Below are 21,596 nucleotides of genomic sequence, written 5' to 3'. Positions count from 1 at the left end.
AGTGAGTCAACACTGGGGCTAGACCTCCCCCTGTCTAGTCCCCACCCCCCTACCCTCTGCCCACAAAAAATTTGAGAGTGTGAAAACATACTTCCTGCTATATTATATAATTGATCATTAGCAAGTGCAGCTATACAGAATACTATGCGAATACGCAATAAATGAAAGCTACATGCAGTGCAACATGTTTGACACTTTTCTCAGACTTATTATTATCAGCTATTTGATGAATATAATGTAAATATATGTTATTTGAGTATGCCAATAAGCCGTGTTCTGGCAGTGTACGGTATCACCACCTGGACAAACCACAAGCAGAACTGCAGTACACCATCAAATTTGTTCAGTTTATTTATGACTTTGATTACAGTTGCTAATGAGGACTGCAGACAACACGATGGTGCCCAGTTGCTTGTCATAGACCAGCCATTTTTTAAAGTATGTATTTATCATTACTTGTGGGGGGTGGTTAGCATATTTGAATATTGGGGGATTGTGTCCACCCAGATATATAAATACAAGTACTGCCTTGTTTTCCACAATGCCAAAACAAGTGATTTACATGGCAGCTTTTTGGTTCAGCCACAAGTTTCATGCCTTGCTTAAGAGCACATCAGCAGTAGTTGCTGAATAAGGAAATAGTTCAAAAGAAATATTACTGCTGTTGACTTTAATACCCGATTCAAACCTGTGATTTTTCTAACTTCTTTATTAACAATTCCCAGTTTGTTTTGTCTTGAGTCAACAACCATGAGCTTAACGGTCTTTTTAACATATCCATCCAAAATGGCAATTTTCTCCTATTTCCCGACCGTCGTTTGGAGTGTTATCATTATCTACCGACATTACTGAGTATTATTTCTATCTGTGTAATATTTGTTTCTAATGTCATATTAAAACGCCTCTTTAGTTTTGAATCGTCAAACTCCCAAATAATCCCTCACACTCTTCTGATTATTGTGCTTTTCAGCAACTGTAGCTACAATTTTGTTGCACACAATCAATTTTTCCCGCAATTGCCTGTCTAGAGACTTGCGCTATTGTCGAGTTTCTCCTGAATGTGACACATGACAGTGACACGCACGCACACACATGCACACACACACACACACACACACACACACACACACACAGAGTGGATTGATACCATCTCACACAGCCAGCCAAACACAGAGACCATCTCTGAACAACCAATCAAAAAGCAGATATAATCTCAGAGTTTCTTTAGCTCTCAGCTCAGATCCTCCCCTCTATTATAAATAAAGAAAAGAAGAGAAATATGATGGGGGGGGGGGGGCATGAGAGGAGAACAGGGGTGCGGATGGGGGGTGGGGGTGGGGGGTTGTCAGCGCAGACCAAGGCTTCTCCAGAGAAGTCAAGACACGAATAGAAGTCTTCCCGCTCTCCCTGTCTGCCTCTGTCGTTCTCCCTCAGAGAGAAGGGAAAAATCTAATTATCGAGCTCCTAAAGATCTCATTATTGGCTGAGGCTCATTTGCATGTGTGAGAGCAGCCCAGCAGGAACCAACCTGAGGACGGCCATTTTGTGCCTGATGTGAGCCACTGTGTCACTGTACAGTTGCTTACTGCCACCTTTAGAAATGACCAGATTAAATGTCTGGCTTCACTCGCTCCATCGCTCACTCACCCTCCCTGTGGCCGACGGGATGATTGCTTCAATTACAGCGACCGAGTGCAGTCGCTGCCATTTTAAAAACGATCATAAAGCTGCAAATGACAGTAATTAAGAGATTTCTGCGCGCCACCTTAGTTGTAAGGTTTGTTACAAGGTCTAGTAAACAACTTCAGTGCTGCTGCTGTGCGCAAACAAACGCTTTGTGCTGTGTTGTTTGTGCCTGTGTTTCTGACTGCGAGGCTCCAAGTACAAACACACACACAAATGTAAATCCAAGTGTGTGTGTGTTGGCAGGGTACGTGGGGCCATGTGAGCTGACAGCTCAGACAACAGAGATGTAGCGTGGATGCCCTGGAGAGTACAGAGAGGCTAGCCAGGCCAGGCACCAACAAACAAGACAAACAAGACAGATATGGAGAGAACAGAGGAGGGGTAGCGTGGTGTGGGAGTGTGTGTGTGTATGTGTGTGTGTGTCCAAGACAGAGAAAGCGAGAAGGCAGTAGTAGGTAACACTCCTTTCATACAAAAAACTGTGTATGAGGCAGCTCAACCTGCATTTGATCTCGTTCATGTGAGCGTACTGTCACAGCTTAATCCCTTGTCAGTGTTCACACAGAGGATCAACAGTAGTTCTTTACACTTCATTGCTAAACAACAGATTTACATCACATTCTAACTTTCAGTATCACTTCCCTCTGCATGTTTGCTTCCTCTTACTTTCCCACTCTCTATCTCTTTTTGTTCTTTTAAAGATGAGTCAGAGAGAGAAAAACTGTTTACACATCAGCAACAGTTATTGAAATTCCCATCTTACGTCAAAGCAGAGTAGTGTCCGATATGTGTTTGACCCCGGTCAGAGGGAGGCTCCGATGACACAAACTGACCCCTTTGGATCGACCGCCGTGTGGATTTAAACCATGTGTGTGGGTCTGATAAGATTGTAGGAAGGCAGGCCAGAGACAGAGGAGACCACACTTTTAGGTGAATGTCTGAACTACTGTGACATGTGGTTTTATATTAATTTAGGCGACATGTGCAACCATTTTGTGTTCATTCCAGGTATAAATGTAATTTCAGTCTTTGAAATTAAACTGTTTCTTTTTTATTCTCTTACCCGTTAAAGTCACTGTGTAATTTCTCTAACTGCCAGTCTCTATCCAAAGTAAATAAAGTGATTCTGATTCCAATTCGGGTTTTGATTAAAGTGTAATCCGCAAGATCCCCCTTTTTTAAATGTTCTTTCATTTCTGACATCTCCAGTAATAAGCAGTCATTAATTCTGTGGCATTTTTACACTTCCCAGAGGTCACTCGGCAATTAAACTGTGTGGCCAACACTGCAAAATCTTTTTCTTTGGTCTTTCTGTTGATGACGTTTTGAGTTCTAGGTGACTGTTGTTTTTTTTTTTTTTCCTTTTGCTGTTCTGTCATGGAGGCCACCCCTGTTCCTACTAAACACCCAGCTCTTCCTCTGTTTATTTCAAACAAAACCCTCTTCCTGCTGCTGGTCATATAAAAGGCAGCTTCTTTGCAACAGAGGAATTTTCCCGGAAAAACAGGAGCCAACACTAAACATTTATGAGTACAAGCATCCATGAAGCAGTTCCATTTTATGTTCTAACACTTACAAGTAAATGTTGCAACATATTAAGGCTGGGTATAACGGCCAATGAATAATATTACAATATTTTTAGGCTATAGCGTAATGCATGATATATATCTAAATATTTAAAAATCTCCTCTAAGCTACTGTAGACTACTAAAATACTACACTACTAACTAAAATACTGTTATAATATAGTTTGATAAAGTGCTGTTATAATAAACTTACATAAAACACTGGTAAAAAAAAAACATTAAATAGGGTAAAGTGACAAAGTATTATTACAATAATGTTAAAGAAAATGTTATAATTAGGTTAAATGTAGTACTGTTATAATAAAGTTAGATAAAGTATTGTTATATTAAAGTTTAATCAAGCACAGTTATAATAAAGTTAAATAAAGTACTGTTACAATGACATTGAATAAATAATAATGATAATAAAGTTAAATTAAGTACTGCAATAATGCAATTAAATAACGCACTGTTATAATAAAGTTTGATACAGTATTGTTACATTAAAGTTTAATAAAGTACACTTATAGCACAGTTAAATGAAGTACTGTTATGATAAAGTTAAATAAATTGCTGTTATAATAAAGTTTAACTAAGTAGTTACATAAAGTTAAATAAAGTACTGTGATAATAAAGTTACATAAGGTACTGTTATAATAAAATTAAATAAAGCAGTTATAATAAAGTTAAATAAAGTACTGATCGAATAAAGTTAAATAAAGTACTGCTATAATAAAGTTGAATAAAGTACAGTTGTAATAAAATGTAAGTATTGTTAAAATAAAGTTAAATTAAGTATTGTAATTATGAAATAAAACAAAGCTGAACCACTGGTGCTTTACTTTTGAAGCGCCCTCTCGTGCCAGAGGTGATGATTTAGCTGTGAACTTGAAGCTTTTACTCAACAGTTAGCAGTTAGCAAGAAGTCAAACCATTAAAACGGTCCCGTTACACAAAAGATTTAATTCACTGTGAGCAGCAAACAAACTAACAGCTCTCCAATTTTTATATTTATATTTGCAAGTAGCACTGGTGCTCCATGGTTACAAAATGCAACTAAATTGATAGCGGCCTGGAGCTCCACACATACAGAAACCCATGCCTGCCTGCTCACACACTATCTCCCAGGAAAAAGCAACCAGAGGGGCAGGACAGTGCGTGTGACGTATTATATGTAAGTCTTGTTTTTGTGTGTGTGTCTGTGAAAGGGAGATGGCCACTGGAGAGGGCAACTTGAGAGAACCGAAACGCCAAAGCTGTTTGCAATGTTTGTGACCAAGTCATTTTATACATCCCATGTGGAACAAGCTGCGATACATCAAGTTTAATGGATATATCACCCACCCCTACAGTTTATAAAACATTTGCCTTTTATCTAGACAGCCTTCACTATATCACCTGATCATCTTTGAATATCAAAAGGATTTTTTTGTCCACAAGCACCTTACTGGCTTCAGACACTGCAAATGAAATTTGACTTCTGACTCACATCTGTCTTTTCTCTTCCTTCCATCTCTTCCTTCATTTCCCATACAGTGATAGTCCAGCTGTCTGTTTATCATGTGGCACGTTAATGAGAAGAGCAGTGCAATAGCCAGACTGCTCGCTGCTCTAGTAGACCCATGGCCCCACTTTATTGATATGAGACATGGCTACAAATCACACTTCTGCATGTACTCTGCACATCACATAATTGTAAAGAACTGCCAGAAGTAATGTCATGTGTGATATTAATCAACGTGCACTGATAGTAATAATGTGTGTGCGTGCTGTCGGTGTGTGTGTGTGCCCTCCTCAAGTGTCTTTCAGTGGGGATCCTGCACTCCAGCTAACCCCACTCTCTCTGCTTACTGTGGAATTCAACTCTGAAAACAGCTCACTACCCAATCACTACAAAGACCTCATTCACACACACACATTAACAATCACACACACATGCACTCACAGAGAGAGAGAGAGAGAGAGAAAGAGAGAGAGAGATGGAGACAGAGAAAGAGCGAGAGAGAGAAAAGTATGCGCCTATATCACACTGTGTAGTTGACGTGGCAGGTTGGTGAAGGCAAAGCTGCAGCAGCCAGGGGCTTAATATTATACAGACTCTGACAAAGCAACACTCGGGTTGTGCATCTGTGTGTGTGTATATGTGCATTTGTGTGTGCGCGCTCTGACCTGCACAGGGCTCTGTTTGACCTCGTTGCTGCCAGGGGAGTTGAGTCCAGAGGCCTGCTGGAGGAGGAACTGTCTGGCTGCCTGGAGCGCCTACGAGGGAGAAATAGAGATGATCAGATGTTCATCATGCACACATGATCATGGGGTGAAATATTTGCAGTATTAAACAACAACACACTCATAAAAGTGAAACACCTTTCAAAAGTTACAAAAGTTAATTCGTTTTTTAAAATGCATGTGTTTAAGTTGAGTTTCAAACACCTATTCAGCCACATTTTTTTCTTCAAATTAGAGAAAGGAGAAGCACAAAAACTCTCCTACTGGCCACTCTCTGCACTCTCTCCCTCTGCCAAGCTGTCAGGTTGGATTTCCTCAACCTGAGAGGTCCACCTGGCGCACACACAGCACACTCGAGTGTGTGTATCTGTGTTTGTACGCGTGTCTACGTCTCTGAATTCATACCAGCTCATTCAGAACCTCTTCTCCAAACTCTGACCATCTCCTCCTTTCCATTCTTTGCTTCCTTGCCCTTCCCTCTGATACTCTGATTCTCTGATTCACCCCTCTTCCACACCCCTTTCCTCCTCCTCTCATTTCCGGGGAAGGTGCAAAGAGGGTTTTCCACATCCTCTGAGGCAGAAGTGTGTCAGCATATCTTCATGTGTGTCAGTTGCACTGTGTTTGTGTGTGTCAGAGTGATGTAAGGGGGCCGTTTGCCATGATGTGCCCTAAAGAGCTATGACTAACCACCACCCACCTCTTCATTCCTCCGCCTCCTCCTCCCCCTCCCATTTCTCCCCTTTCTCCCCTCCAGTGCTGTCCATTCAAACCAGTGACACCATCGCTCTCGAGCTCTCTGTCTCCATTCCTTCACTCTGCCCTTGAGTGTTGCCGATTCATCCTTCCGACAACGAGACCTCATCCCTCCCACTGCCTCTCATATCTCCTTTTTCTCCCCAGCTACTGTCCTCCTCACCCTTAACTGTATTAAAAACTAAAACTGTCTTTCTTTGTGTCTTTATATTTCTCTCTTTTCTTTGCTGTGTCGCTTATTGTAGCGTTAAAGACTCAAGCTCTCTATCACTAAGACAAATCAGTCCCCGAGGAAAGGGCATTTTTGTTGGAATGTCTGAACTGCTCCTAAAACAAAACAAGAAAACACCCATCTCAAAACACGAGAGCTGCCTTGCACTTACTGTAAGCGCACACTCACACACATACACTCACACACACACACACCAGCACAAACTCCTGACAGAGGGTTATAGAGGGGAGACAGCAGGATGCACATTTGCTTCCTCTGACTCAAAGGGGAAAGGTTCCTCAGTAAATATTGATTTATGAAAGTCTGTGTGTGTGTGTGTGTGTGCCTGTGCCTGTGCCTGTGTGTGCATGTGTGTGTGCGCGGACACCGCAAATTAACGGCCAGAATAAGGGACGTTCTTTACCATGGAAGCTCTTACTCAATCATGCAGCACCAGAAATCTGTTCTCCTGCATCATTTCACAACCGCAGAAAATTGTAACGCTGTGAAACGGCGCGGCACACACTTACTGTATATTGTCACATATTTAATGAATTGTCAAATTAGAAGCTCGGGGTACATTAAGTAACGTTTAATTACAAAAACAGAGAGGGGAGATTAGAGGGAGGCAGAGAGTGAGAGAGAGAGAGAGAGAGAGAGAGAGAGAGAGAGAGAGAGAGAGAGAGAGAGAGAGAGAGAGAAGTCCGCCGTGCAGTCAGAGTGATGAAAACCATCTGTATCGAGCACACTTGCTACTTTTGCTGAGACCGCAATTAAAACACACACACGGACGTGGCTGTGGACGTGCCTACACACACACACACACACACACACAAGAACACACACACATGTATTTTAACACTTTAACAAAAATCTTGGGAACCCCCTCCCATTTACTGGTTTGACCTCAGCATTAAAGCAGGCGCAGACATATACACACACACACACACACATAGAACCCCCCCCCAAAAAAACACACAACCGCCCAGTTTGTTGGCATGTGGTGTGAATTACTCCTTGAACACCCTGTCTGCCCAAGAGTGAGTGTATGTGTTTGTCTGTGTGTGTGCGTATGCGTGTGTGTTGGCAGGAGTCGGGGAGGCATGTCTGGCAACAATAAGGGACAATTCCACCCAAATTACCACCCTGATTACCACTATATTAAAGAGCCATTTATGGCTTTCATAAACGCTACAACCAAGCAGAGGTGATGCCTGTCTCCTCTCCTCTGCCTGTATGCATGGACGTGGGTGTACTGAGAGACAACTACTAACAAAGCTCTTCAGATATTTCGACCAAGTTTGTATGGTGGGTTTAAATCCTGGTTTATTCAGATGTGCCACAGCTAATAGAAAAAAAAAAACGCTGAAATTACATACTGTAAAGATGGTATTTTTTAAGGGTAGTTTTATAGCATAACTACAGGAACATATGTTTATTATAGGCTGATATAAATACACAGTATATAGAAACATAACTACAAATTTTCTAAAAGTAATGCATTGAATCTGTGTCACTATGGACACACAAAACATCACACAAAACTCACTCTTCTACACTGATCATTTTCTTGGAATAATTAAAGGAGCTGTATACAGCGTTCAGAGCATTAATATAGCAGCAAACAACTTGCTATGTAAAGACATGGCGGAAAAATAGCATCCTGAGCAGAAAATGAAGTTATACTACCTCTGTGTGTGTTGTAATTCAAGTTTCTCTGTTATGTGTTGTGGTAGACGGCCCAGTTGCACGTGCATGTTGGTGCATGTGAATCCCACTGGCTAGCCACTCTGCAATGTGCTCATGTGGAAGTTACAGCTGATATCCAGACGGCGCTGTCATAGAAGTGTAAAACCCACCCTCTGTAACCATTAACACCATCAGCTCTGTCAGCGCTGTTGTCATTATTACCACTGTTTGTGCTGTTAGCACCGCTAGCTGCTAGCCAATGGCTCAGCCACCTCCATGTTGAGAACCATATGGAGACAACTCTAAATCATAGATATGCTCTGGATGTCACAAAGAACTCCTTTAACTGTATGGCAGATTTTTGTAAAGATATAATGTGATGTGATCATATGATCAGGATTTGATTAGTCACTGTTTTAAATCAGTATGTAAGGCATAGGAAATTGCAGGTAACCATAGCAACAGTTCTTCTGAGACCAGAGGTGAAACTTACTTAAACAGACTTCAAACAGACCTTTAAATAGTTGGATTTTTTTCCTTTGATAAGGGCAGCACTATATGAGTGATACTACTCTATGAAGCGTTCCAATATATACAATAACTGACTCAGCTACAGATATGTCTTCATCCACCACCACCTTTATATTCTTATGTCATGATGTCTTGTTTTGCACTACAGCTAGTAAACTTTATATATTATAATACATTTAACACATATTTAAAACTGCTTTATTTGTCTCACATTAAATTGTCTACAAGTTATTGGAGTAATGTTGGCTCACTGACTCAAATGCAAAAGTTGGCTTTAACTGAATCTATACTTTTATTTTATGGGTATTTATGTCTTCTCTAATCAGCACTGGTTGGGATAGGAAGACTTTAAGTTTCACAGATTTTATAGGTAAATAAATTCCACCTTGAAACTTGAACTTTCAACCTATGAAGTGAGAAAAGGAGAACAGGTTTGGTGCATGCGCACACACACACACACACACACACATAAAGGGGCAGAGCCAAACTCTCTCATATCTACCTTGTCAAGAAGCACTCCTCTGCTTTGACCCTTCTCTTTCATTTCTCCTCTTCACACTCACTCTTTGCCTTTTTCTCCCTGTGACCTGTGTGAGCTGTAGCATTGTAAAGCATGCCCCCCCCCCACCTGCCTCCACCCACCCACACACACTCACACACACACCAGCTCCTCCTAGACTCCCCCAACCCCAACTCCCCACTCCCCCTGTGGCATTCTTGGGGGCGCACTGCACCTTTAAAGAAAATATGAGGGAGGCCTAAGAGGGAGGCCCAACAACAGAGTCTTTGTGCTGCCGCGGAGCACACACACGCACACAAACACACTCACACACTCACACACATACACACATCAGTGGTGTCAGACAGGTTTTATTAGAGTGAGAGAGGGAGGGAGGAGGAGGAGGAAGGGGAAGGAGGGGTGAGGAGGTCACTGCTCAGCTTGGAGGCCTGAGAGCACAGTATGAGTGAGTGTGTGTGTGTGTGTGTGTGTGTGTGTGAGTGTGTCAGCTCGGTGTGTGTGAGTTCTTCTGACTTGTCATCGCTCCCCTCTGTAAATCATCGCCTCTGACACAGCCTTTAATAACAGTGCATTTTTTAATTCAGCAGGGTCACACATGCACATGCACACACACACACACACGTTCTCTCCTTAACGGGATTCCGAAAAATGGCTGACAACTCTCTTTCTCTGGGGGGGGGGGGGGGGGGGGGGGGGGGGATCCATTAGAAGAAAAGGATACAAATTTCATTTTGCTGCATGTGTGTGATGATCTTGATGTGTGTATGTGAGTGTGTGTGTACATGCCTATATCCATACTCTATGTGAAAGTGTGTGTGTATGTGTGTGTGTGTGTGTGTGTGTGCCTGTGCCTGGGCCTGGCTCAGGTTGCTAAAGCAAACAGGTCTGTGTATGTGATGAATCTGGCCTCTAATCCGCCCAGTTTGTTTGGGTGAGACAGGGAGAGGGAACGCAGGAATAAGCAAAGAAATCTAAACAGAAAGACGTCGCAGAGGAGGAGGGGGAGGCAGGGGGAGAGAGAGAGAGAGAGAGAGAGAGAGAGAGAGAGAGAGAGAGGGAGAGAGACAGGTGGGTACCATATGTTGGAGTAGTCCGTCAGCACAGACTGAGGTCCATTGTTGACGGCCGAAACGAAACAAACCGGTCCCCCTCCTGCCCTCTCCTCCTCATCTCCCCCCCGTAGATAAACAGGCCCCGGGGCAGACAGTGGGCTGTCCTTGAGGGAGGAGGAGGAGGAGGGGAAGGGAGTTAGGAAGGGCAAGGGGGAGGCAGGTGGTATCACATTTCTTTGCTCTTAGACCAAGAAGAAGAGAGTACAAAAAAAAAAAAGAAAGGAGCATCTGTCCATGACACAGCCACACCAGGCCAGACGAAGCAAGTGATTCAGATGTTTCGGGCAGCGTCGGACGCAACAGATCTCTCCAGCGCCACACAAGCATCCCCTCTCCAGCCTCACCAGCTCAGCAGCCTGGGAAGAGAGGCCAGTAATGCACCGCTCCTCCACTCCTAAAGCCCCTTCTCTTCCCCAGGAGAGACTGAGAGATGGCGAGAGTGGTAGATAGATACAGGGTGAAGATGTAGAAAAGAGCCCGTCACACCCAGCTGCTTCTCTACAGGCCTGCACGCTTTCTGATTTTTGGATCAGTGAGAGAGACCGGGTTCAGAAAGGAGCGGTGGATCTTCTATTTTTTTTCCGCACTTACTTCCCTCTTTCTCTCTATCTCCTTTCTTGAGTGCTGTCATTGAAGCTGAAAGCCAAGTTAAAGCTGCGTCGATGCTGCCGTCCTCCTGGGTCACCCTCCTGTGATCCCTTGTATCCGTTTGCACTGAGCTTCCTCACTTTAACACTAAAAAAACACCTCCAAACTCCAATAGACCCCTCTCCTACTTTAATTTACTCTCTCCTTCTTAGTCTTTGCTACTCTCTGCTAGTTTCTCTGCCTCTAAGTCTCTCTTATCTGTGATTCCTTCTCTTTCTCCAGTTGCTCAGAGGGAATCATGATCAGAGAAGAGGATGAAACAAGACAGAACAGATGTAACGCAATCTATTTGTTAAAAGGATGATGATACTACAGTACCAGCAGCTCACCGGTGTTCACAAACTGGCCGAGTAGTTACTCCCACACACGCTGTACACAAAGTAGGGATTACTGGGGAGGTGACAGTTAGCGGGATTGCTATATGACTTTGGGGCATATGTGAGTGAAGGCTTGGTTACAGCCGTGGTGGAATCTCACGTATCAAATGCATCACTGTCACTCACCACAAAAACCAGATTGCTTTCCCAGATCACTCCTACTCTCTTGCTCCCTGTCTATATCACCCGATCTGTCTCTTGCCTTCACTCTGCCTCTCTCTCTATATAATGTATAACTCGCAAAAGTTTGGCTGGCACTTCTCCAAGTATTCTGTCTTTCTTGTGCCCTGCCCCCCTCCCCTCTCGTCTCTCGAAATCTGTTACCCATACCCTTATTCGCCACAGTAAATTCTGAGAGCAGATATGGGTTAGACGGAGGCCTAAAATAGATTGTCCAGGCCAATGGAAACCAAGGCTTGTGAATGCAGCTGTTGGCCTTATGAGAGGACCCCCGCCTCCCTTTGACTGTCAGACAAAGACACACTGCTTTGACGGCAGCTGTGGGACTGAGATAGGTAGTTAAAGGTAAAGCCGTATGTAGGATTAGTACATCAATATTTAAGGGACAGTTACAATAGCTTTGTCGCATGTTGCATTTTAAAGGAATACATCATCGATAAAATGGTCTAACAGTAAAAACCACATACAGTTTTTGTTTCAATTGCTGGGAAGATTGACAGTCTCATACTGTAGCTTGCTGTAGTTGTTAACCATGCAACCATCAAGGCCAACGTCTGGAAGTTTTTATGCCAACTAAATATAACAGGAGGTAATTTCACTGATGCTCATGTTTTCCACAGGATGTTAAATTTAATGGGAAATTTGTAGGATTATGTTAGGTCAAAAATATAACTTATTCTGTAGCACAAGAAAGGCAGCAGGTCTGCTGAGCAGGTAAAATAATAATAAGTGAACACTGTCTTAAAGCAACTGGAGAAACTCCAGCACTAGCAACACTGTTGTGAGAAAACTTGTTTATAATAATTACAACTATATACAAAGGCAAAAATACACGGATTTCACGACACAGTCAAAGCCTTCAAAGTTAGATGTAATTTGACTACAGGTCAAAGGTGTAAGGGAACAGGGAGTGGTGTATATATTTGGGGCAGAGCAGGGGTTTCCAGGGGTAAACATACAGGGGTAAGGGGCAGCCTGAACCAAAGCCTGCTAAAGCCGCTCAATTTCACGGTGGGTTACAAATAAACTATGTTCTGCCAAGACTTTGCCCCTTACCCCTGACTCTTCCTCACGTACTCCTTCTCCTTCTCTGGTATTAATCAGGTCTTTCCGGCCTCCCTTCACCAGCTTTCCTGCCATTTGTTTTTGCTCATAGCAATGGGGGCTTCAAACCAGTTGTCCACCAATATAACTGAGCTCAAACGACACTGAATACCTCAATCTGTTTAGGCCGCCGCTGCCGCCGCCGCCGAGCTGGAACTATCTGGGACACCTTCAGAAACACCAGCCAGCCGCAATCCTGTTCAGCTATTTAATGTAATGTTTCCGCAATATAAAGGCACCGTTCGAGAGCTGAGGTTTTAAAACGGCTGAAGCAAGCTTCTCTCGGCCCAGACTGACCATTAAAGAGAGGAAAGACCGCGTCCAAGAGCCAACGCAATAAAAACTCACAAACTCCAAAAGAACTTCAAAATATGCCGTAATGTTTGAAAACCCTGGCCGATTTTAGAGTTTTTTTCACATCCTATTTTTCACAAAAGGGACCTGTTCTAAACTCCGGGGACCCTGCCGTTTTCCAGATGGTTCTCTTCAGTTCAAAACTGTTTTGTGAAACGAGAAAACCTCTCCCCTTCAACTATGTCCCTACACTCATCTAATGTTTCTATTGATTCACAGGGGTATACGCACAGTCATAAAAAGGAGCTGACTGAATACCCAGGACTGCTTTATATCATTACACAATTCATCATCATACATCTTTAAGACACACACACGCAGAAAGAAATCTACCCATCTTCCTAAGGAGATGTTGTCAGCTTTTTTCCCTGTCAAGTGAAGGGAAAAGGGCATAAAGAGATAGACAATTAAAGATAATGATGAGGTGAGAAGGGACAGAAAGAGAGAGGAACTCCCTTCCTGAGAATATAAAAGCAGCTCCCTCTGTACTGTAGGCCTCATCTCAGTCCAGGCGGCTAATTGATGGCAAATAGCTCTACAGCAGTTTCCTTCCACACACACACACACACACACACACACACAAATACACGTCATACATTATATACACATATGCAGTTTCCCTGCGGTTTTCAACACAGCTCGTTTGGCAGGGGAGGAAGGTCTCACTCCAGACAGACCCAGCCCACAGCGGAAAACACACACGCCCGCACACACACATAAACACACAGTGTACCTTGTAATATTTAGCCCTCATCTTGTATAAGGTAGGACAGTTAAGTAGTTTGGTCATGCTCCTGGGAAGACAAGGCCACTTAGGTGTTGGGTCTTAGCTGGGTGACCTCCAGAGTTTAAGCTGCTTCTCCTGCCCAACCAGAGCAACTCCTGTGAGGCTAGACTGTGCGAGGCCAGCCCATGATGAGGATAGCACTAGCCTGGCAACCAGGCCTCACATATGGAAACCGTTTAACTGTTATTATTAATATCCAAAAAAAAAAAAAAAAATCAAACTAATAACACATGCAAGACACTGCCAAGACTCCACTCAGGAGACAGAGGGAAAACACATACATACACAAACACAGACTGTCTGCCATGTGCACATGCATACACAGACACATATTACACACATAAAGACAAATGTACACACACAGACGCCTATTGGTTAAACAGAAAAACACGCTCCTAGTCAGTGGCCTGTAAAAGTATTAGCCTGGCTGCCCGCTTCGATGGAAATAAAACTCTTTCATGTTTTCGGTTCAGAGGGTTTTTACACCTGGTTGCGGCTGCGGAGATGGAGATGGACACACCCTCGCACCCACCCTTGCCACACAGACACATACAAACACCGGAAGTGGGCAGGCACAACAAAGGCTGGCTGCTGTACAAGAAGTTAGAAGGTCTGAACAAGAACAAAATCTTTAACTTCCCCAAATGAGAAGCAGGGGTGGGGTGCGTTCCAAAAAGGGGAAATGGGGAAGTGTGTGCGTGCGCTGGACTGTGTGATTTAGTAAGAGGGTCAATACAACCAGATGTGAGCGGGCACATTTTTCAATTTAAAATACCTCAAAGCCCGGTCCAACCTCTATTATTTTATAACTTTTTTTTGACAGGGTCTTATTTTTGTTCATGCGGTTATCTTTATATCACCATTATTAAATTTCTTAAATTAACAATTTTGTTCAGAGATTCTGAGAAAGTGGGAACTCTGCTCGACAACTGTTAGGAGTCCATCAGGATAAGTAAAAAGAGCAAAGACAAAGACACGAAATGTTATTACCTAAACTTTTTTTTATGGTGAGGAAACCCACAATACAGCTGGTTCAACTTTGACTTACTGTACCTAATGTAGTTGTGTGTACACACAGTTTTTCATCTTCATTGTCACCTACAATAATTGGCGCAATATCTGGGTGCAATTGGGAAATTCTGAGTCGATACCAGTGTTTAAAATAAGCTAATACCGATGTTTTTTTCTTTTGTTGTAGTTTATTTTGTTTTTGTTATTATTTATTGCCTCTTTTGTGCCAGGGAAACAAAGAAATAACTGAACTGTTTTAAAGTCATTCAGTCCTTTATTACACTATCTTTGAAATGAGCACATATAAGTCATATAAATTTCTGAAACATCCTTTAATATAATCTTTCACATATAAAACATAAAAAGTGCTTAAAAAGCCTTGTTACATATTTCCTACTTCCTTCTCTAATATCGATTTTATATTGCTGTAAAAACATCATCAAATTTCTCCTTCAAACAGCTGTATGTATTCAAGTTTCTCACCAAAAGCTACATTTTATAGGATAACATTTGAAAACATCATGATAACGATAAAATTTACCGTTACCTAATACTCATTTTTACTGAAATAGAGCTTGAATGCATCATAATGTAACTCAATGCAACCTCGACCAACTGTTAGTTCCAGCCACCTGCTGCTAACAGCTAATGCTAACTATCAGCTAATGCTAACTATCTCTCCCCCTGCTAATTTCATCACAGGACACGTAGTACATCTCCATTCATAGTGAGTTTACTGTGCCCTTTCGTCCCGATGGCTTCCCAGTGAAGATCTCCAGTCCCCTCTTAATGCATTTTCTATGGTCACCAGGACGATGGGATGATGGGACGACATTAGTCTCTAGCCCTGCTTTTAAGCCTGCGCAAAATTGATGCGACACAACAGACTAACACTGGTGATTGTCATCTTATTTGCTGATAGGCCAATGGCAGTCGACAAGGTGAAATTAGATACCTACGTTTGGCTGATAAAACGGTGCATCCCTAGCTAAGCAGAGTTAAATTAAGTGTTGCCGTGTCTGATATTAATTATAAAGCATTATCATATAAAACACAAGTTCTTTCTTTGGAAAATCTGTCCTTGAATGAGCATAAATTTAGAGCAGTATTTATGGCCTTAATTATGATCTTAATTTAATTAAGTTGAGTGACAACAGAAAAAAAGGTTCTCATGAAGTTTTCATGAATACCCATTTTCATATACTGAATATTAAATAGCAGCAAGAAGAGGAAATCTAGGAGTTTGGTATTTGCCGATTTGACTTTTTAGGATTGTCTTAATGAGAAGACATCAACTCAAGTTAAGTTCCACTACACTAGCTGTTTTTCAGATGTTTTTAGTTATGGAAAACTTAACCGACAGGACAACAAATGCACTCTGTCTCTCAGGTGAAAAAAAAACATGGCCGTCACACACTGTCCCAGAGCTCAAGAAGAAAGCAAAGAGAGAGAGAAGAGCTACATTCCTCTCCTCCTCCCTGTTGACTCTAATCTCTCCTTTAAAATGGCTCACACAAAGAACCAGCGCAGACTAGCTAATTAGCAACACTTTAGCCCTCTGCACCTATTGTGTGCGTGGTGTGTATGTGTGTGCGTTCATTGTGTGCACCGCTGGGCTCTCGACTGTTTCCAGGGTAACTACTTGCCTAGCAGCCTTGTAAGCGTTGCACATTTTGTCTTTACTCTTCGCTTTCCCTTCTTCCCCTCTCGGCGTCCATCACTTTCTGTGAGTCCGGAGTGGGGGAATGAGGGAGGGAGTGAGGGGCTTTAAGAGAAGAGATGAGACTCAACCCAAGAAATGAGGTTTGTCTGACCTGTGAGGGTGGAGGCTGTAAACTAATTCTTTCCCTTTTTGAATGCTTTGCCCCTTAATGAACTCTGAAACACTGCATCCGAGCACACGTCAATTAAAACCAATTACAGCTGCTGCTTTGTGAACGAGAAAGCAGAAGACGGTGACCAATGTGAACAGACATCCATGCACAAACACACACTCACAGTCACACCCCAGTGTCACTGACTAGAAGTAGTAATGAGGTCATGCAGCTTTGCTCGCTGACCTACGACCTCCTAAAAAGGTCTCGGTCACCATGGTGATACCCTCTTAAGAGCGAGGTTCAACAATCAACTTTTTCACCCTCAGAAACTTCTCCATGAAGAGTGTCCCTCCCCGCTTATGTGTGTGTGTGCGTGTGTGTGTGTGTGTGTGTGTGTGTGTGCATGTGTGTGTTATTTACCTGACAGCGCAGCTAGGTCTGCCTGGTGTAAGTGCTTCCAAACACTCCCATGGCAACCAAACCCAACCAAACCCCTTCAGGTGCCCGGGGATGTGTGTATAACTCAGTCTCCACAACAAAGACAGGACAAACACACACACACACACACACACTCACACTCACACACACACACCCATCCTGTTGGTATCTGTCTATTCTTGTCTCTGAGCCTCTTGGCTGGTTGGGTCAACCAACCGTGACTGTGTCCGTGCCGGCTGATCTGGCCTGGTGGACCATGTCTACTGTCCGTCTACTCTTTATCCACAAGACCTGTAGCACTGAAGCATGCTTCTCCAGAGCAGCTTGGATAATAAACTTTATTTAAACTTCAAACATTAAGTTGATTTTACAGTTCCACTTCATTCAATGTGACAATTATGATGTATCCATTGACTATGATCAGTGGCGCCACCAGAAATCTTTCATAGGGGTGGCCGGATGGGGAAACTGAAAAGGGCGGGGCAGCTCACCAAGATCCAAAAGCCATATCTAAATTTCTGTGATTCAATAATGCTGCTGAAGTATATAGGCTAGTTGAAAATATAGTGAGTTAAGGAATCGCATAGTGATAAACTTTGGTTTCCTTTAAGTTCCAGTTAATGTCACTAGTTATCTGATGTGCACAGACTGATACCAGTACATCTGACACTTTGAGATCCGCAACAATCCTGTTTTAATGTGTTATGTATCTATATATGCATAAGTTAGGTGATTCCGGGTACTCCAGCTTCCTCCCACAGTCCAAAGACATGCAGGCTAGGTTAATTACGAATGGATGGATGGAAGTCTACTCAAGTTTAGGGAAAACTCGTGGGTACCCATAGAACCCATTTTCATTCAGATAAGTTGAGGTGAGAGTTCAAAAAACTCCTTTGAAAACGGCCGTGCCAGATGTTTCCTTGCCAATATTAGACTAACTTCGGAGTGTTATTTAGCCCTCCTGCCAACAAGCTATGCCATCTTGGTTGGCACCATGAATGCCTTAGGTTGTCTAGTTTCTCAAGATACCACTACCTTAATTTTAGTTTTAACAATGAGTGCACCACAGCCTCTTAAAGACAGTAGTGTCAGCCTCTAATTATTTTCGCCAGAGGGGGCCAGTGGGGGGGCCACTGGCTATGGTTTTAAGAACTTGTCAAACGGTGGCTTTTCCTCAAGACATTACTCTGTAATTAGAGAGTGAAAGTGTATATGGAGGTCACAGAGCAGAGAAATACAAAAGAAAAGAATCTGAAAGGACGTCAATAGTGAGAACAAAAATCATACTCAGTGGATTCTCTGACATTCAGTGGCCTGGCTGGAAAAAGCTATAAAACAATTTTTATGGGTGCTCATAAATACAACATCTCTGCATCTTGGAATCAGGTCTCAATGTGTGAAAAAAAAATCACTGAATGAGAAATATGAGGAAGGGGAGTCATGGGAAATACATCACCATGAGATCTGCAGGTGTGTTTGTGGTGTTTTGTTTATGTCTGGAGTGCAGGAATGCGAAAGTGTTTGCAGTGCATGGGAGTGCCACCCTGAACAATACAAGCAGTTAGAGTATGAATGGATCTAAATATTCAGCATGCAGTAGTTTTGATCACTCCATATGGGCAGATTCATGTGTAGAAAGATCAGCAGCACGAGAAAAAAGGGAAGTTAAAGTCAAAGAAGATGGATAAAGGGACCTGCCGGTGCCTTTAAGACTCCTAGAGGAAGTTGGTGCTCTATAGGTCTCTTTGTATCGCCGCGGTAACAGCAGTGGGTGTTCTATGATGCTAGGCAACCCAACTGGCCCCTCCTCTGTCTCAGCATGACCTCTGGTGACCTGCGAACTATACTGACCTCAAACATAAAGAGGAAGGCCTGGCCCAGACCGAGGGAAAGCTTTTAGGAGGTGACAGCACTCAGAGAGAGGCCTGGGACTGATTTACTGGCCCGCACACACGATGGACGGACACATGCACACACATACACATGCACACACATGCAGACAGACACAGACAGACAGATGCACATGGGATTCAACCTGTCATGCGGATGCACAATACGCGAGTATAATGTAATTAAATTAAATCCCACTGCACTGACAAAGTAGAAAATGTGTCTGAAAATGTCTACTTTCGTCACCTCCTCGCCGCCTTTAGCCACCCCTTCACCTCTGTCTCCTCTGCACCCCTGACCTGAAAGTGAACTCTGGCGGAGAGCTGGAGGTCAAACAGGACATAACTGTCCCAGTGACCAAAATGCACCTCCCATAATTTAGCAAAGGCCAGAGCGGCCGGAGCTATGGAGTCGCATGCGTCTCAAAACCTCCCTGCCTCCATCTACACAGGCCATAATTACTGAGTCTAGCCAATCTAACAGGAAGCCATACGTTATCTGAATCATCCAGCATCTCCCCTCATCTGTTAACGCACACACCAATCTCGTACATCTGTCTGCAAAGCGCTCCCACCATCGAACCCATATGCGCACTCTTGCACATGCGCACACGGAAAAAACAGCTATCTTTCATCAGTGTTTGTGTATATCTGAGATCTGTATCGGTTCCCCCTGATCTCCAGTCATCACTGTGGCTCCTTAATTACACCCTTCATTAACTCACATCAGCTCTGTGCATGTGTGTAACTGCCTGTGTGAGTATGAGAGAGAAAAGGGAGAGAAACAAAGATGTGTATGTGCATTTGAGAGAGCAAAAAAAAAAGAAGAAGGAAGTGCTGGCGAAAAAATAGATTATGACAAATGGGAGAGGGGATCGAAGCTCCGAACCAATTTCTAAAACTGCCTTTTTCTCAGCCAATGTTCTCTTTAAACCCCTGGGGAAGGGAGACCACCGCTACAATCTGCCTCTCACTTTCTATTTGCGCGTAAGAGCAAGTTAAGGGCAAGAGAGAGAGAAGGAAGAGAGGAAAAGGGAGAAAAAAGCTCTCCTTGGTTGTTTAAGCTGACCGATGAGTGGCACTCCTAAGAGGAAACGGCACCTTTTTGTCACCATCTCTCTCTCTTTCCTCTCCCTCCTACTTTCCCCTGCTCTCTTCCCGGCATCACCGGCTGCTACTACTGTAGCTGCTGGAAGCAATTCATTGATGGCGAGGGAAAAGGAGGGGACATGAAATGGGTGAGTATGGAGGGGTGAGGGGAAGTGACGGCGCTCAAAGTGTGGACTCACATCTGAAAAAAAAAAAAAAAAAGAGAGAAGAGGGGGGATGAGAGACGTAAAGAAAAGGAAAGAATTGAAGACACCTGGTTCTCGTCAGAGCACCCTCCTCCCAGCCACACACACACACACACACACACACACACACACACACACACTTTGAGGTTTGTTAGGATTTATCCTGCTTACATTTCTCCTCTGCTATGCATCATTTCATGTCTACACCCGTGCCCGGCACCTCAACAAAGTGCCATACACTCTCCACCGCACTCTCACTTTTCCACCTCTCCTTCCTCTCGCCCCATAACTCCGCTCTTTGTTTTCCCTCCCTCTCCTCCCTCCTCTCTCCCCCTCGATGATGGGGCAGAACTGGTCTTTGCCCCCTCTTCCCTTTCTTCCCTCTCTCTTGCTCTGTTCTTTCTGGGGAGGCAGACAGGCCACATTCCACAGGGAGGCCCAGGCGCCCTTTTCTGACACGTCTCAGCGTTACACCCCTCCCTCATCCCTCTATTCCTCCTCTACAGCCCACCAATGCCCCCCCACCCCTCTTCCCCCAAAATGTGCTGCCGCTTTGCCCCTCCTTTTACCTCAATTCCCTCCGGCTGAATGTCCCATCTCCCAAATACCTCCTATACCCACTTCCTCATCTGACCACCTACATCACCTATGTCCTGTCCTGCATCCATCCATCTATCCATCTATCCATCTATCTATCTATCTATCTATCACTAGAGAGAAAGAAAAGGACAGAGTCAGAGAAAGATGGAGACCCTGAGAGGGAGACAGAAGACAGAGGGAGGCCAGTGGAGGGATTTGACGTCTGGAGATGGCTGTGATTTCTCTCAGGTTCCCAAGGGGCCCAAGGAAAAGACGGCTTTGTGTTCTGACAACACCGCGCTGTCAGGAGTTCTGTGTGTGTCTTTTTTGCTCCAGTGCGCACTGGCATGGTGTTTAAGCACCAACACTGGTCTGCACTACACCTTCAGGTGAGAAACTCAAGCGTGGAGGAGAAAGGAACAAGAAGAGGAGGAGGAGGAGGAGGAAGAGGTATATCCAAGACTTTAAGGTTGAGGCATGAGAGCAGGTTCTTATACAGTGTTGTCAGGTGACCAGTGTCAGTATAGGAGCCGTCTGTGTCAGACAATATTGATTTTTAAAGAAAAAGAGAAAGAAAGAGAAAGAGAAACTTATCTATACGTATCTAAAGATTTTTTTAGCCACAATGCATGTGTTTGGGAAGTACTGTGCATATGACTAAATGAATAAGACTTGGATTACATTGCACAAGTTTTGTGACTGGTTGTAAATAGATGTTTTGATGTAGATTGCTATTGTTAAACGGGGTCCCCAATCAATCAAGAAATCAATTTGCTTGCCCATTTTCTATGGAGGCATACGAGAAAAACAAAACTTTATTA

The 21,596-nt window shown here is 43.4% G+C and overlaps 1 protein-coding gene across 6 annotated transcripts in view; it reads right to left on the bottom strand.

The window, feature by feature from the left end:
• Positions 1-21,596, bottom strand: part of foxp4 (forkhead box P4) — a 98,960-nt gene that overhangs the window by 40,612 nt on the left and 36,752 nt on the right. For 4 of the 6 annotated variants that reach the window (XM_033626217.2, XM_033626220.2, XM_033626219.2 and 1 more), the window contains exon 3: positions 5,421-5,510. In XM_033626217.2, coding sequence (XP_033482108.1) covers positions 5,421-5,510 — 90 coding nt within the window. The other 2 variants (XM_078166215.1, XM_078166221.1) reach the window with 2 other exon arrangements.

Source organism: Epinephelus lanceolatus, chromosome 1, assembly GCF_041903045.1.
Source record: "Epinephelus lanceolatus isolate andai-2023 chromosome 1, ASM4190304v1, whole genome shotgun sequence".
NCBI classification, from domain to species: Eukaryota; Metazoa; Chordata; class Actinopteri; order Perciformes; family Serranidae; genus Epinephelus; species Epinephelus lanceolatus.
The sequence above is the reverse complement of the archived record's forward strand: the minus strand, read 5'-3'. Positions and strand labels throughout refer to the sequence as shown.